The sequence below is a fragment of the Thalassophryne amazonica genome, chromosome 15 (assembly GCF_902500255.1).
Source record: "Thalassophryne amazonica chromosome 15, fThaAma1.1, whole genome shotgun sequence".
In the NCBI taxonomy this organism is placed as follows: Eukaryota; Metazoa; Chordata; class Actinopteri; order Batrachoidiformes; family Batrachoididae; genus Thalassophryne; species Thalassophryne amazonica.
The window spans coordinates 20,494,027-20,512,019 of NC_047117.1; the positions used below are offsets into that span (position 1 = coordinate 20,494,027).

The following is a 17,993-nucleotide window of genomic DNA, read 5'->3' on the forward strand; positions in this document are numbered from 1 at the left end:
TGTCCACTTAAATGTTGCTGTGGGCTGTGGCGGCGGCTACTGGGGAGTCAATCTTATGTACCATTATTTTTACTATTAGTTGTCTGCTTTCTCACACATTACTGATAAGCACTAGAACAGATGTTGTGGTGGTTTAGTTGTGCATTTGTTCCATTTGTCCCGCCGCTGGTACTGTGTTGTTCAGCTTTCAGATGTGTGACCCGTGAGTTGTGCTCTCAGTATTCAGGTTTGTGTATAATAACTTTGTCAGTAAACTGTGACACTAATATGTTTCAGAGAGTCTCACACTTTGACCTGACAGCTGTTCTTGCAGTAACCCCAGAGTCATTTTTCCTCTGGAGGTAAATGTCTACATGGCTGTTCAGCGCTGACAGACAGACATCACGTTAATTTGAGCCAAATCACCTTCCCCTCTTAAAACTTCATATACTCGCTCTACCATCCCCTTTGAACAGCTTTTACTGAAGTGTGTCAACTTCATTTGCCGACAGCCCTTCACGCATGCATACGCTTCATACATGCATGCATGTACCCACACACACCCACAGTCAGCATTTCAAGTCTATTGCACAACCAGGTTATGATCAGTGGAGTACAAGGGGGTCTTGTAGGTGTTTGCATCTGTCTCGTGTAAAGCAGTGCCATACACATATATTTATAGATACACAGGCAACTATATGATCCAGTGATACTGATGATAGCAATAGTTTTATTCTGGAACAATTTGATGTGAGTCGATTTGGTGCGGTATGATACATTCTGATACAAGGCTTTGTTTAACATAGTCATTCTTTTTCTATGATAAATTAGAATAAGATGAATCTGACATTGCTTACCTTCAAATGCATATTTTATGTAAAACCAGTAACCTTCTTCATGTTTTTATGATCGACACTGCCTCTACTCACCTTTTGTTTCCCACTGGGTGGCAGTACCACTTACAATAGCAGAAAGTGCAGCATAGAAGAAACTAAGAAGAAGAAGCCTGCTTAAACTGACATGATGGTAACAACAAATTGGGAACAGAACGCAAAGTTAAAACTGGTACATTTATCAATTTTACAGCCTACAGACGTGTTGATTTTTGTTTTTACATTGCAATGTTAACGTTCTTGTGACTAGTCTTATGAGAGCATTGTGCTGATCTTTTGAAGTTTTAGTAGAATTTGAAGATGTGAAAATAGTCAAAGAACTCTGACTCAATAGATTTATTGTACCGTTGCGTTGAAATCGAGCCATTGACATTTTCATAGTACATTTAGATAAATTCAGGCCTCCTTCTATATCTGTTGCTTTAAAAATGATTTTTGATTCATATCCGTTAATTGTTGCGCCCCTGCGGTGTTGTTTTTCTGATACCTTCTGACAGGTTATTAGACTACAATAACTCTTGTGTCGACAGCAGAATAATAAAACAAACAAGAAAATTGGGGGCTCTAAATTCCTCTCATTTTCCCCCATAAGTCACATAAGCAGAAACGATGGGTTCTCAGCTCAGGCCACCAGCTACACAGTCTTTGCTTTTCATTTACTTCTCATCCGTTCTGCTCTCTCTGATGAGATTATCATACACCCGCTCACGGGTGCGTTGTACTTTTTCCACCAGCTTCCATGTCTTATTTTCACAGGATTCCCATAGGACTCCATGTGTGAGCTGAGGTAAACCACCGTTACAACCACTTATGCACTTGCGAATGACTGAGTGAGTGAAAATCCAATATAGTCTAGCCCAGCATGGCCTCGTATAATAGAGCCCAGTTTACCACGTTAGTTTAGTGCTAATCTATTTCCCCGGTGTCCACGCCGAAGACCTTGCTGTTGGCTGAGAACTAGCACGTGATGGGGGAATCTGGCTAATGTCAAGCAGCGCTCACTGTAGGGGTATTGTCATGCATAAGGACAGACATGTTTACTGTGTGTTCAGTGTTTTACGAGCTGTCCCCCTTCTTCTCAGCCTCCCCTTTCCCTATGTCCTCCTCTCCATCCTCCTCTTCAATGACGTAATGCAGGAGGCTGATGAGAGCCTGAGAAATGGGATGATGTACTGCCGCTGACACACTCACTCACTAATGTTGTCCATCTCTCATGTCCCACACTCCTCCGCTGATTTTTGCTTTTACCCAGGTCTGCTGAGCTGAGGTTTTTCAGCACTCTGGCACTGTAACTCTACCTTGCTCCAGCTCTTTCTTCTCAAGCTTCCAGACAGTTGTCATCTCAGATTGTATTAAAGGAGCAGTTGTCTCTGCTGTCTGAAGATCATGTGTCTACTTGAGCATAGACAGAGTTATTGAGATAGAATTATTTAATGCAGTCATGACCTCAGACACACATTTTAATGACATGAAATACATGTTTAATATTTAAGTGCACTTGGTTTTGGTGCGGAAGGCTCCCGGTTCAAATCCCACTCCTGCATGTTTCTCCATGTAATGTGGAGTTGTGTCAAGAAGGGCATCCGGTGTAAAACCTGTGCCAATTCAACATGCAGATCCACCTTGGATTTGCTGTGGCGGCCCTGAGTGCAAACACGGGAGCAGCCCAAAGGACTTACTTACTATTTTATTTCGGTGTTTGAAAGACATGGATCCCTCCCAGAAATGTTCATATTGAGCAACCATGTAGTTGTGAGACATGATCATGGACATGGTAGAATGTCTGCTGGTTTCAAGCTCTTTCATCCTCTTTTTCATATTTCTTTATTTCTCCCACATTCACAGAGTGTATCAGACACAGAATAAGAAACCTCATGTCAAATCCCGCCCCCCCCCCATCTCCACCACCACAAATGTGACCAGTTACAGATCAGGAGAGGCTCTCTGAAGGTAGCTACACTGATGCTGATCAGTCGAGTGATTCATCCTAATCATCTCCACTCTATGTTAAGCGGCCTCCACACTTTCAGATCAAGAGAGTCTGTCTAGTCCTTCAGCCAACTCTATAATCTGAGATGATTGTCTTCCCAACAACTATCCAAATATTAGCCCATTCAGCCTCCTCCAAAGCCTCCCTCAGTGCTTCTTTGTTTAATTTGCTCTGACTGTTGACTCAGCCTTTGCTCACTTGTTCCTATTTGGTAGCTTGTTAACTTTTGTGTCTGTAGTTGGACAGAATGATTCTTTGCAGCAGTTGTTCTGATTATAATTTTCATTTGAAACATTGTGGTTACTTGATTCATTTGTTGATTCTTTAACTTAATAGTTGGAGCAAAACATCTACTGAAGAGAGGCTTTGGTTCCTCAGCATTTTCACTATACCCTCAGCTTAAAGGGACAGTGTTTTATAATTATTCAAGTGCAAAACTGTTTTCCCAAATTGTAGCATGTGTACTTGGACTGATTCCAAACAAATCACGTAAGTTCCTTCAGTTTCTTCTTTGCTTCACATAGGGTTGCCACACCACAGCAGATCCAAGATGGATCTGCATGCCTTCCTGACGCAACTCCATATTACATGGAGAACTGGAAAGGGTTGACCCACCCTGCTCAGAGTGCTGCTCTCATTGGACTGACATCTCTGCTATTTTGGCATTGTGGGATAGCTCGCACCCACAGATTGAGCTCGCCGAACTACTTTTGCAAAACTGCTCAGCGTGCCACTCTCGTTGGAGCAACAACACTCAGAATGTGTCTCTTCCCAGATAGATCTCTTTCAGTGCAGCTTCTTGTTCTGACTTTAACACGAAGTTAAAACCCAAGTCTTTCATCGCCAACTGTAAATGTTAATCAAACCATTCCAATCGTATCTTTCTGAACTCTTCCGCATCAAACTCCATCGTGTCAATGTTTACAATGCTCATAAACTCTTAAGTTTCTTAAATATTTATTATGGCCACTCTTAAAACTTCAGTTCTCTTTATCATTTTATTACTGGTAAATTTTAGAATTGATTTAGATGAGATATACTCATTATCTCACAGGAATATATCACAATTATCTGGGAACTACTTTTTGCGCAGGAATTCTTCAAGCACATCGGCCGCAGGCGCGTACTAACACAGAATCCCCAGAAACTGTGGAAAGTTGTTTGGCCATAACGAGAGCATCCACTTTTAGCTTGTCATAAGCTAAGCTAGTGGCGCTTGTGAGAGTGTGAGGTTGACCTTCCACACTGGAAACAAGCACACTTAACCTCTTAGCCACCACCCAAACAAACCACATAATGTAGCTTGAAACAGTTTCCAATTTCATAGCTATGGACAAAGTGTTTCAAGCTTGAGCTGCGTAGCTGCTGCTGCTTCTTCTTGGTTCAGTACACCACATCTGTCTAGTGTAGGACGCATGGTGTGGTTTAGAGGTTGAATATTTCAAGACATTCATGGGTGCAGTGTTCTGGCAGATGGACATCTCCCCACAGCCCACACAGTTGGCCGGTTCTCATTGTATGCCCATTTCTGCATGAGAGCTTTGTATTGCCCAGTCCCTGTCCTGAGCAGATTTAAACATGACCAGATGTGCCATGCCTCACTTGAACCTGGTGGAAGAGATTCCTTGGGGCCGAGGTTTAACTTGACTGGACCACATGACCAACCATTGGTTATGAGCACTGCCATGAAGTGGTTCAACACACTGAAGGAAACTACACCTTGAACTGTGTCTGCAGATTATATTACTTTAAAATAGCAAATTGATAATATGCTTAATGGAAACATATTTCGGAAAGGTGCCGCTTAGATATCACAAAAAAGGTTTTATGCTTGCATGAGTTTGTTTTTCAGCCCATTTGAAAACGGCCTCATTTTGCAAAACTGCAATGTAAACACTTTTCCACTATTACAGATAACATGACATACAGAAATAGTCACATGACTTTCTAATAATACATGACCTCACAGCAATGTTGTTTGCTTTAGGGCTGCTCACGTTTGTTCAGGGTCGCCACAGTGGATCCAGCACAGATCCACGTTGGGACTTGTCACAATTTTTACGCCGATGCCCTTCCTGACGCAACTCCAGGTTTACGTGGAGAAACACACACAGCCCCTGGTCTTCTGAAGAGGTCTCCCATCCAAGTACTAACCAGGACCCACTCTGCTTAGCTTCTTAGATCTGACAGGATTGGGCTTGGACAGAGCAAACTGCCTGTGTACATAACTTTGCAGTAATATTGAAAACAATTAAACTATGAAACAGTAATACATAGTGGGACTGACCATTCCGTCAACATTGCCATTGAAATTACGGTTCTCTTGAGAGCCTCTGTAGAATGACAGTCATCAGGAGAAGCCAAAACCTAGCAGTCACTTTTCATCATTCAGTGAGAATGCTGTCATTTTGTTATTGTTACTTATCAGCATTCTGAAAACAAGCAAGTTGCCCATAAGGGCAAGGGACACAACTGTAAGATGGTTTTTGGCTTTCAGCCCATCTTATTTTCATCAAAAGTTAACTTCTCAAATGAATAAACTGCCGTATATTTGAACAGCTCAGGCAATGTGAGCATTTCATGGCTTCTGGTGCATTTCCTACTCAAAACCCAAAAGTCATTTAAAAAAAAAAAGCCATTTAGAAATGTCAGAAATGCATGATTTATTTATTTATTTATTTATTTTTTGGGTATGCAGAGCTTTGACCTCCCAGTATTAATGTATAAAAAGTTTGACTCTGATAGTTTTACGGTTCTTGAGCTTTAAGATATGAAAGTTTGCTCGAAGGACAGAATTTCTCCTGACAAATATAACTTACAGTTGTGAATATTGCTTAACTTTTGCATGAATCTGTAATGGAAACTCTGCTCCTGTTGTCTTCTTACAGGTAGATACCACTTTAGCAGGTGTTTTTATTTTACAGATTTCCAGGCATGCATCTAAACGAGCAGCCTCCAAATGCGACTGTGTTGCCTGTTTGTGTTGGAAGCAATTGGACTCATGGTCACCCATGTCTCTACATATGTGTGATGACAACACTGGCCTTAATTGGAATGTTAGATGCTATCCCAGGTTTCCTATAGGCATTATGGTAATGTGTCAAATAGGACTAGACACAAGCATCTCATTGAATTATAGAACTGAGAAGCTGGAATGAAACTTGGAGAACGGTTCACTGCTTGAATTGCATTCTGGGTTTGACTCATCACAATTTGTTTCATCCATTGACTTCTCAATCAGCAATGTTTATTCTATTGTCTCGTCGCTAAATTAGACCACTTGGTGGGTTCTTGCAGTCTTTAGTATGCCATTTGTGTGACGAAATGTACCGTGACATGTTTGTATGGGAAAGATGCTTCACCAGTCACGGCTTCTTTTCACCAGAGAACATGATATTGTTACTTTTCAAGTGCGTAAGGGACATTAAGGGGGAGGAAGGGGGAGCAAATGGAGAGTGAGTGAGTTAGGGTTTGCGTTTCAGGTTCCACTTGCCAACGAGTGCCTCTGTTGACCCATAGCCAGAACTCTCACAGTTGTGACCTGTCTAATTAGTAGAGCAAGAAGGCGGGGGGGAACTGCAGTAACACGCACACAACCCATCTGGATTCCTCTTTGTTTGTGTGAATATGAGAATAAAGGAAATGGTTTGTTAACTGTGCGGCTGCTCCAAGGCTCTCGTTCCTTACGTCACCCGCTGCTTTTTTCTCTTTCTCCTCTCCCATGGCTTATACTCTACCTGCCTCGCAATGACAATCAGCTTCTTATTATTTAATCAAGATGCTTGTCAACCTCAGGGCAAAGCAGCTACAGAAGATTTGATTCAGATAATCTTATGACTGAGAAAAAGATGACAGAAAATAGAGCACCTTTAGGTGGAAATGAAAGGATGCTTGTGAATTTAGCATATTAGATTGTTCAAGAGTACGATACTAAACAGAAGAGCCGGACGTGCACTAATGGGACATTTGATGCACTTAGAAATACAGATGATGGTATGGCCTAAAATTTACATCGTTATCTTTTTTTTTCGTGAAAATGAAATATATCATTCAGGTATATTTATTTTTCTCCACGTGTCAAAGAAAATTATTCTGAAAGGGTACGGCACTGCTGTAACTTCTGCATGACAGCTTTTACTGTGCTTTTAACAGTGTTACTAGGATGTATTTCACATAATACAGAAATATTTCACATTAACTGTTGTGCAAAATAAATATGTAAGAATTGTGCAAATAAATAGCTGCAGTGTTGGAGGAACAGGCAATCAATCCCACTGAGCAGCCTGCTCTGTATGAATACAGCTATTGAAGCAGCTCAGTATCTGCATACATACATACATACATTCAACCTCTAATCCTGTAGTGTTAATTTAAATGTACTGGCCACGTCAGTGTATGTGACATTTCGCTGTCACACATACTAAATGTGGGTTTGCTGTGTTGGGATCTGCTTGTTCTTAAATATTTTATTATGTAAAGACCTGACAGGTGTTTTTGTGATTGATACATAAGGGGGTTGGCCTCTTTACGATGCACTGCACACAGTTTGTGTAAATGATTGCACAGCCATGCTGATGGTGACACATGCTCAGACACATACAGTCACATCACTGTTGGCATGCAAATGATTGGATTGATTTGTTAAGTGACATTTTAACATCCATACGTACAGCCCCGTATAAGTCTTTAAAAGGGTTTTTAGGGCCAGCCAGGGAAGGAGGTAAGCCTTCAGTGTCACCTCGTTAAGGCCGCAGTGAAATCCAGCTCAATCCAGACCGTAAAACTGACCGCAAGCCACAGTGAAACACAGAAACTTCACAGAGTTGCCCAGTGCAATTTCTGAGGACTTTTGAGCTGAGAAAACGTCTCACTGAAAGACGTCCACAGTGAGGTGAAGCGATAGCAATAAATCAGAACACACCTGTAAAAATAAAATACATTCCATGAATGAATTTGGGTGGGTTATCTACCAATTCCAGATTAGAAGTTCATGATTTTCTCTGTTCTTTGTGTATCTACTTTGTTCCATCTCACTAAATGCAACATTTCATGCCCTGATCTGATGCTCAAAGAAGGACATGTCAACTGAGCTTGAGTGTTAGAGTCAACTTGACATTCTTTTTGTGTGCTTGTTACACTTTAAAATAATAATAAAATCACCTCAAAGCCCTGCAAACTGACAGAGAAGCAAAATAAACATGAAATTCAAAAATAGAAAATAATGCAAACCATTTGAATAATTGGTAACTTTTATGGATGAAACAAATCATTATATAATTGCATTTTTCTACACAAGAGACTATTTCGTATTATTGTTGCTGATGGAAATAAGTCACAGCAGACAACAAAGGGACCCTCTGCTTCAGAGGTGCGCTTTATCAATTCTGTAACAATAGAAATGTGAGATTTCTGTGACTTCTACCCCCTATCAGCATTTACATAAAGGCATGCTAAATTATTCATTAATTATCAGAGTGTCCCCTGTAGATGGAGGTGACACACACTAGCTGCTAATTGGCCCATCAATAATCCTGCCTAGTTCTCCTGTAGTGGTACCAGATCCCACCTCTGGAATCCGCTATCTGTTCTAACCTTCTGCTCCACTGTTTCCACAGTGTTGCCTTACATAAAAAGACGTTGCCACACCTGCTCGCTTACTTTAAAGGCACATGCCTAGTTTATTTGCTTTGCTCATTTTTTTTCTCGCTATGAAGTAGCCTAATTAGTGGCACAGTTTAGCTAAATGTGTCTAGTGTCTGGATCAGGGATTGTTCTGGATCAACAATAAGATTCAGACTTTTAATGACTTCCAATATTCATGTCTCTGGGTCCTCCACCTTTGCGATTGAGAGACACATAGGAGGAGCTTGTGGAATCATGATGTCGCTTGGACAGAGGTGCTTGATGATGCTGATATTTGTGCAGGATAATGACGGTCCACATTTTTAGGGTCCCGATGTCACCTGTCTTGCTGTATGGTTGTGAGACTTGGACTCTAACCAGTGACCTAGGGCAGCGACCAGATGTTTTTGGTACTAGGTCTTGTTGGAGGATCCTTGGGTATCGCTGGATTAATTTGTATCAAATGAGCGGTTACTTAGAGAGACAAAGGTTAGAAGTATCACTTGTACTGTGAAGGAGTGTCCATTTCCTCGCTTTGGCAATGTGGTACATTTCTCTGTACATGAGTGTTGAGGTCCCCAGTAGGTGGAGAAGGCCATGGGGTACCCACATTTCACCTGGCTGTGGCAAAAAATATTATTATTTTAGAGATGTGGGAATGGGCTAGTTGTCTGCTTGTTTCCAGATGGGCCCACAGCACGTGTCTCTCACTCCTCACCAGCACTCCTGTTGAAAGTGCCAGTTGGGACCTTGGCTGCAGTCGGGAATCAAACCCGGATTGCTGGCATCCTAGTGCAACATGCAAACCTTATGGCACCACCTCCATGGGTGGTTGATACCCTGGACCCAAGGCAGTTCAGTGGTATCGTGGCTGCGGGGAGGTGCAGCACCAACACATGCTCCCAGACTTGGCTGTCACTATAAGTTCCATAACAGTTGTGCATTTTGGGATACTAGCATTTAGCACATTTGAACCCACAAACATTCTAAAAATAATTAGATCTGAGCCACCATGAATTTTCAGAATGTTTTCAGATCAATTTTATCAGCATCAATGTGTTTGTGTGGGTTCCCTCCGGTTGCTTCGGCTTCCTCCCACATCCAAAGACATGCAGGTTTGGTGGATTGGAAACTTTAAATTATCCATAGGTGTGTGTGCGGGTGTGAATGTGTGTGTTTGTCTATATGTGGCCCTGCAACAGACTGGCGTCCTGTCCACGGTGTACCTCGTCTCATGCTCTGACTGTTGGGATAGGCTCCTGCCCCCCGTGACCCTTAATTGGACTAACCGATTGAAGATGAGTGAGCGAGTGTATATAATAAGATATCGAGGACATAAATTAGTTGAATTTATTAACTGTACAAAGCTCTTGGTAATTGCCATTTGGATGATGCATGAAATGAAAATCATTGAAAATTCTTTGTTGCTGCCATCTTATAAGATTGTAGACAATTGTTATGAAAATTGTAATGTCAGAGATCACTCTTCTGAGTTCAGTTGTGTATTTGTCCTCAAGATACCTGTAGATCTCTATGATGATGTCAAAGTAGAGTTTTTCTATATTTCTTAAGCATTTTAGAGATAGAGAAAAGGAGAAATTCTAAGGATGGTCTGCATCAAGGCCAAAATTGAATCAGCTGTTCCTCATCCCAAGCACCATCTCAGCATCCCATCAAAATCTATCCAGTGCTTTTTGTGTGTGTGTGTGTGTGTGTGTGTGTGTGAGAGAGAGAGAGAGAGAGAGAGAGAGAGAGAGAGAGAAACAGGCAGACAGGTGTGGCCATATGACCTCTACCCTCATCTGTCAGTGAGTGGAGTTGATGATGATCTGCTGAATCAAGGGACACAGACTGATACCGTTGTTTATTGCCACTGTTTAATTACTCAGTGTGATATTTCGTGGCTGATCCATATGGACGTAAACTGCATCATCCCAGAAATCCTTTAATCAATAAATATTGCAGAAATATTGATCAGATATTTTGAATCAGATTGGTCATATTTTTACTTACTTTTAGATACTGTACATTTTTTATTTTTGTTATGCATTTTAATATGCTTTTTTCACCTGTAAACACTTATTTGTACATAAGAGTGTTGTGTTGCAATTTTGCACTCTTTTCTGGTCTTTTAATTTGTACAATCAAGGTGATTTATTTTGTCTCCACGGACAGAGCCAGATGTTCTTTGTCGTATGCATCTTGCTATTAATGCCAAACTTAAACAGTAGATTTTGGAGTCCTGCTCATCTTTTTGTCAGATAGAAGATGCTAGAAGAAAGCATTGCATTAATTCACAGTTACTGGATGCACTTAAAGCATCTTTACAGTGTGCAAACACATGCACTCGCACTTGTCTCTCTTCCTCTCCATTGGTGGATGCACGTGTTTCCATAAAGGCGGGCCACTGGAGAGGGAACTGCAATAATGTTACCACTCTTTGTTTCCACATGCTGATTGACAGAAGATTGCAGTGCACATTAAATGCCCATCAGGCCCAGATTTAGTTTTAGAGACGGGGATCAGGGCCCGGCAAAGGTCAGTCCTAGTGTGTAATCAACTGAGCTCACATGCAAAGCACACGATTGGACCCTACGCTCCTTGCTATAATTGTGAATTTTAAGAAAGAGACTAATATTGGCTCTTAATGTAATGTTAATAATGTTCGTTAACAAATTAAGCTAGCAGACGCTACATGGGCAAATACAGGATGATATATTCAACAGAGCAAGAAAAGTAAATAAATAAATAAATAAAATAAAACTGTATTTTAATCCAGTTACATTTTTTCCGCAAATCTGATTGGTTAATCGTGTGAGATTTCGGACCATAAAATATTGTGTAAACTGTGGCAAAATATTAGAACAGTTTCACATTTAATGTGTTACTCCGCACCTCATCCGCGCGTTGCTACGCATATGTCAATAATGGCATTGTCACCTGAGAGCAAGAGGTTGCCAACTGCCATTAAGCACGAAGAAGAAGAGAAAAAAAAAAAAAAAACCTGGCACAGCAACGGCGCCGAAATGGATTAATTTAAGGTACCATACGAAAGTAGTGATGTGGATTCTGCTCACAGAATTTCCAGTTTGGCATGAAGACGCTGTTGCCGCCGTAAGCTTTGACGAGCCGGCCACACCCTTTGTCGTAACATTTTTGCCGAACTATATTATGCAGATTAAGATGTAGCTTTCAGTGGTGGACATGGATCCGTGCAAACGTTGGTAAAAGTCAACTTGCGACCGTAAAATCCAGCATTAGCGTCTGCAAATCATTAGACACAAGGGGGTTATTCCCTAAATTAAACAATGGATAGAATGTGTGGCTGGTAATGATACAGAGCAATCAATCAATTTTATATATAGCGCCAAATCACAACAAACAGTTGCCCCAAGGCGCTTTATATTGTAAGGCAAGGCCATACAATAATTATGTAAAACCCCAACGGTCAAAACGACCCCCTGTGAGCAAGCACTTGGCTACAGTGGGAAGGAAAAACTCCCTTTTAACAGGAAGAAACCTCCAGCAGAACCAGGCTCAGGGAGGGGCAGTCTTCTGCTGGGACTGGTTGGGGCTGAGGGAGAGAACCAGGAAAAAGACATGCTGTGGAGGGGAGCAGAGATCGATCACTAATGATTAAATGCAGAGTGGTGCATACAGAGCAATCAATTTTTTTTTATTTTTTTTTTTACCAGAACGTTTTGCTGGTTGTGCACATTAGTGATGGTGAACTCGATTGAGAACTTGAGGAAAGACAGTTGTGAGGAAAACAGTGACTATGTGTGTGTGTATATATATATCTTTTTATATATATGAACAGTATATAATAGTTCGCTTGTGTGGACTTCCTGAAGAAAAGGTTTGGTGCTCAAGTAGGATGCATCCATCTTGCCTGTATCTGACTCCGCCTAAAGTGAAAAGGGTTGAAGCACTGATGAGACTGGCGTGACCTGGGCAGGACAAATGAAGTTTGACATGCCCACCTGTCGTGAAGTTGCCAGGTTAGCTAAGGCTAAATAGCTGACTAACCTGGTTAGCACATTTTTACCTACTGGACGGTGGCAATTTATAAGAGTTGACTTGGGTGCAGATATTAACAGCTATGACTATCTTACAGTCACAATAACTGCAGCACTATCAGCATAGTTTACATTTAAGTGTTAATGGCGCTAACACACATAATACTAAAACTTCATTCATCAAAAATGCTGGCACACAAAGTTCTTAGGTGATCAGTTAGTACAGTTAACTTCACAGCAAGCTGTATTACCTCATATTTGTACTAAAACCTAGGAAAGGAACTACACTTAATTTTTCAACACTGGAAGTTGCCTGTTTAAAGGTGCCACCACATTAAAAGGAAGACATCTAAACAGGGCGGTTCACAAACATTTATATCAAATTATGAATTTCATATTTAAAGGCTACACTTACCGTAGTCACTTGCATTGCTTGGTTTTATTGGAACAAAAATGAAAAATTCTCATCCTTGTGCTGAATTTTCTTTGTTCATCTTTTCATTAGTTCAGATCGTGAGAGCTGCCATCAAAATTCATCCAGTAGCTGAACTATAGTAAAAAAAAAGATCATAGCTGAGCTGCACACTGTCTGTTCTTTATTGCTGTGCTTTTCTTTCCTGATTGAAAGTTGTAATTAAGCGAGTGCGTGGAATTAGATGCAGAATGAGCTGTCAGAAAGTCACATTTAATTGAAGGATGCCCTGCTCTCTGCAGTAAAAATTTAAATGATATAAATTGTCATTTAAGCGAAGCACAGGCTAATGTTTTGTCACAAATTAATGTGACACAAGGCAGCAATGACAATCAAGGGCTGCCTCATTCTAATTTGGTCGTGTTTATAGGGCTTTTGTGAGCCGACAGCTTTACACAAATTAACACAATTGCCTGTTTTTATGGGGAAACCATAAAGGTTTTTCCCTCCTTTGCCAGCTAATGAGGAGAGAAAATGACTTGCATCTCAGTGTTATGGTGAAGCTGAGACTTCTCCGAAAGAGCAACATGGTGCAAAGCCGGCAGAAAGAAGAACAAAGACAGAAGCTGAAATGGCTCCCTAATGAACAACAAGACTTCTCTAATGTTTTGATGTTCCCATATGATCAGATATGGCTTCGCTGTGCTTTTTGTTCATTATAGAAATCATTGGCAGATTCTGTCACAGAAGCGATTGTCAGGATACGGTGTTTTCTCTGAGGGCTTCGTCTCTGGCGGCTATTAGTGATAACTGCTGTTCTGTAATGGGGTATGGAACGCGTTTGAGGAGGAGCGTTTGGCTAGAGCATGGTGTGCATCTGTTCACATTTACAATACTCATAATATTTTGCGCTGTTCTCCATTTACAGGCACTAGAGAGCGAGTTCGTGTCCTGCCAGCTCCACCAGTGGATCGATCTGATCTTTGGCTACAAGCAGCAGGGACCTGAAGCGATCAGAGCTCTCAATGTTTTCTATTACCTCACGTATGAAGGCGCTGTCAACTTGAGCTCCCTCAGTGACCCCATGCTCAGAGAGGTGAGGCCGGAGTGTGATATACATTACACATCCCACACATACGGTTCCTATACATGCATACAGTATCTTAGAGCATGATTATGTACTGCGGGGCTGATTTGATGTGCTTCTAAGGCCATACGGAGTAAGGTGTAATCTTTTTACAGTAAGTACACACAGGTGTGGTATTCTGGAATCAATTGTTAATTGGACAACTGTACATTACAGAAGCATCTCTTCATTCAACGTGTGCTTTTTAAGTAAGAATTTTTATGCCATTAGCCAAGTTAATGCTACAGTGTGTGTGTCATCTAGTGGTGAGGTTGCAGATTGCATTATGCTGTTGCCAGTCACCATTTGGTTTCCCTTTGTGTTTTTGCTTCTTTAGCGATTTGGATTCACTTTCCCTTGCTTTCTCTTGTAATAAGCAATACGTATGATCTTCCATTTCACAAAAAGCAATTTTCTCAAACTTGTTAGCCTGCACTAGCAAGCAGTAGACAGTGTATTGAGGAGCAGCATCTAGTTTTTTCTTCAGTCTTCCAGCCAAGTTGCAAGTGGTGAAAAACTGACTATGTCTGTCCCTTTTGGGCTTCTATATCAACATGGCAGTGGAACATGGCAGCCACCATTTGTGGGATATGTAACTTTGTTGTTGCAAGTAATTATACATTAATGAATAGATTATGAATTGCTATATTCCATTTCTCCAACAAAAAGTACCCCTAAATCCTACACACTGTAGGTGTAACTTTGATGGTTGTTGTATGGCTCTGGACAAGCAGACTGATGATGAACATGCAGGTATTGCTGATGAAGTCTTTATACCTGTGTTATACCTCTGAAAACACTTCACCAAGTGATCCTCTTGAGTACCTTAAAGCCTTCTCCTTCGTTTCCATTCATTATTTATACCCTCACTTTGAAGTGTTACACACCAAATACACTGGCCTGGACTGAAGCAACCACCAAAATGAGAGAAGAAGAAAAAAAAAATCCTGGAAAGGAAAAACAGCTAGTTTGCCCACAGCCAAACACTAGCTAGACAACTTCACCAATCTATAAAGAGGTGGCAGATCAATATATGTTAGACATTTGAGCTTAACCACATACGAAGGCTTCTGTAAGTTAAATAAGCGACTGATCCATAAATGTGTGTATTAATGAGGGAACCACCAGATTTCACTTACAATGAATGTGGAAAACATATTTTTCATATGTTCAATGGTACCGTGTGGAGTAGATGTTACTGTTGTCTGCTACATCTCACCAGTGCTCAGCAGTCAGTGCATACTCCCCAAAATGACTGGGAGCACCAGCACCTTGGGTCCTGGATGGCAGCTGTACAGGCAGAAAACTGACCTATCCTCACCTCTCGAAAGTATCTATCTGCTGCAGCCAGGTGAAACATGGGTGTACCTTTGGCCTTCTCCAGCTGCTGGTTTCCTCAACACTGAGGCATTTGTATGTGGGATCATGCAGTGAGAAATGGTTCACATATACAGAATGTCATAGCTGACATTCCCTCATAATGTGAGTGATGCTCCACATTTGAGTCTCCCTCAGTAACCATTCATTTGATTCAGTGTCATTCCAGCAATCCCCAGCGATCATCTGAGGAGACCTAATTCCAAAACCATCTACAGTACGTCTGCAAAGTATTCACACCACTTCACTTTTTCCACATTTTATGTTACAGGATTATTCCAAAATGGTTGAAATTAATTTTTTTCCTCAGAATTCTACATGATGATTTTGAACGTTTTTTGTGATTTTTGCAAATGTATAAAAAAAAACACAAAAAAAAAAAACTAAGAAATCACATGTACATATGTATTCACAGCCTTTGCCATGAAGCTCAAAATTGAGCTCAGGTGCATCTTGTTTCCACCGATCATCCTTGAGATGTTTCTACAGCTTAATTGAGTCCACCTGGGGTAAATTCAGTTAATTGGACATGACCTGGAAAGACACACACCTGCCTGCATATAAGGTCCCACAGTTGACAGTGCATGTCAGAGCACAAACCAAGCATGAAGTCAAAGTAATTGTCTGTAGACCTCCAAGACAGAATTGTCTCCAGGCACAAATCTGGGGAAGAGTGCAGAAACCTTTCTGCTGCTCTGAAGGTCCCAGTGAACACAGTGGCCTCCATCATCCATAAATGGAAGAAGTTTAAATCCACCAGTTCTCTTCCTAAAGCTGGCTGCCCATCTAAACTGAGCAATTGGGGAAGAAGTGCCTTAGTTCAGGAGGTGACCAAGAACTCAATGCTTACTCTGTCAGAGCTCCAGCATTCCTCTGTGGAGAGAGGAAACCTTCCAGAAGGACAACCATCACTGCAGCAACCCACTAATCAGGCCTGTATGGTAGAGTGGCCAGACAGAAGCCACTCTTTAATAAAAGGCACATGGCAGCCCACCTGGAGTTTGCCAAAAGGTACCTGTAGGTCTCTCAGACCATGAGAAACAAAATTCTCTGGTCTTATGGGATGAAGATCTAACTCTTTGGTGTGAATGCCAGGTGTCATGTTTGGAGGAAGCCAGGCACCATCCCTACAGTGAAGCATGGTGGTGGCAGCATCATGCTGTGGGGATGTTTTTTCAGCAGCAGGAACTGGGAGACTAGTCAGGATTGAGGGAAAGATGAATGTAGAAATGTACAGAGAACTCCTGGAGGAAAACGTGCTCCGGTGCGCTTTTGACCTCAGACTGGGGCGACGGTTCATCTTTCAGCAGGATAATGACCCTAAGCACACAGCCAAGATATCAAAAGAGTGACTTCAGGACAACTCTGTGAATGTCCTTGAGTGTCCCAGCCAGAGCCAAGACCTGAATCTGATTGAACATCTCTGGAGAGATCTGAAAATGGCTGTGCAGTAACACTCCCCATCCAATCTGATGGAGCTTGAGAGGTGCTGCAAAGAAGAATGGGCAAAACTGCCCAAAGACAGGTGTGCCAAGCTTGTGGCATCATATTCAAAAACACTTGAGGTTGTAGTTGCTGATAAAGGTGCATCAACAAAGTATTGAGCAAAGGGTGTGAATACTTACGTATGAGTGATTTTGTAGTTTATTTTTAATAGATTTGCAAAAAAAAAAAAAAAAATTTTTTTTTTAAATTTTTCCATGTTGTCATTATGGGGTTCCGTGAGTAGAATTTTGGGGGAAGAAATGAGTTTCAACCATTTTGGAACATAACAAAAAGTGGGAAAAAGTGAAGCGCTGTGAATATTTTCTGGATGCACCGTAGTTGTCACTTGAGATCATCAGTTACTATCCAAGTCCCTCATTCATACAGTAAGACAAGAAAAAACAGGACTTGGAACTTTGTTCTCCTCTTAAGATACCAGCATGGCCACACACCTCTGTCCAGTCACTTCATGATGTCGTAAACTCTTCCCAGGTGTGTTTCAGTCTCAGATGCAAAGGACCCAGAGAGATGAATGTCACTGCTGAGTGAATTTCTCTGCAAGTTCAACATTTTCATCACATATCTACTTCCAGAAAGTCATGGAAAGCCTTGCTTTTAGTCTTGATCCAGGACAATTACAATCCCATGTACTCCAATTTGTCACTTGGCTTATCAAGTATTTCAACCAGGGTGTCCACTGATTCTGCAAAGATCATGGCATTGTCTGCAAAGTCAAGGTCAGTGTAAATCTTTCCTCCTCAACAAAGACACCAATCCTGGTGTATAGGGTTGTGGAAACAACCGTACCCAACACGTAGTCCATGCACGCATTGAACAATGTAGTAACTGGAAGACATCACTGAAGAACACCAGTTTTCACTTTGAAAAATTCAGTAGTAAAAAGTTAATATTCACGTCATAGTTAAGGGGTCTTGACACTTGCACACATTTTGGCTCTGCACTCCCGCGCAATTTATCGTAACAATGTCACCCACTGTGTTCCTAGCTAGATGCTGCGCATGTATAAAATAATTATTTTGTGTCGGATTAATCATTTTCTCTGAGTTTGGCTGTTGAAAACACCTCTAAT

General features: G+C 41.3%; 1 protein-coding gene across 9 annotated transcripts in view; it reads left to right on the top strand.

Annotated features, from left to right (window-relative positions):
• The window catches only part of lrba (LPS responsive beige-like anchor protein), a 395,517-nt gene that overhangs the window by 322,286 nt on the left and 55,238 nt on the right, over window positions 1-17,993 (top strand). For all 9 annotated transcript variants that reach the window (XM_034188370.1, XM_034188371.1, XM_034188368.1 and 6 more), the window contains one exon: window positions 13,844-14,011. In XM_034188370.1, coding sequence (XP_034044261.1) covers window positions 13,844-14,011 — 168 coding nt within the window. The remainder of the gene's footprint in view (window positions 1-13,843; window positions 14,012-17,993) is intronic.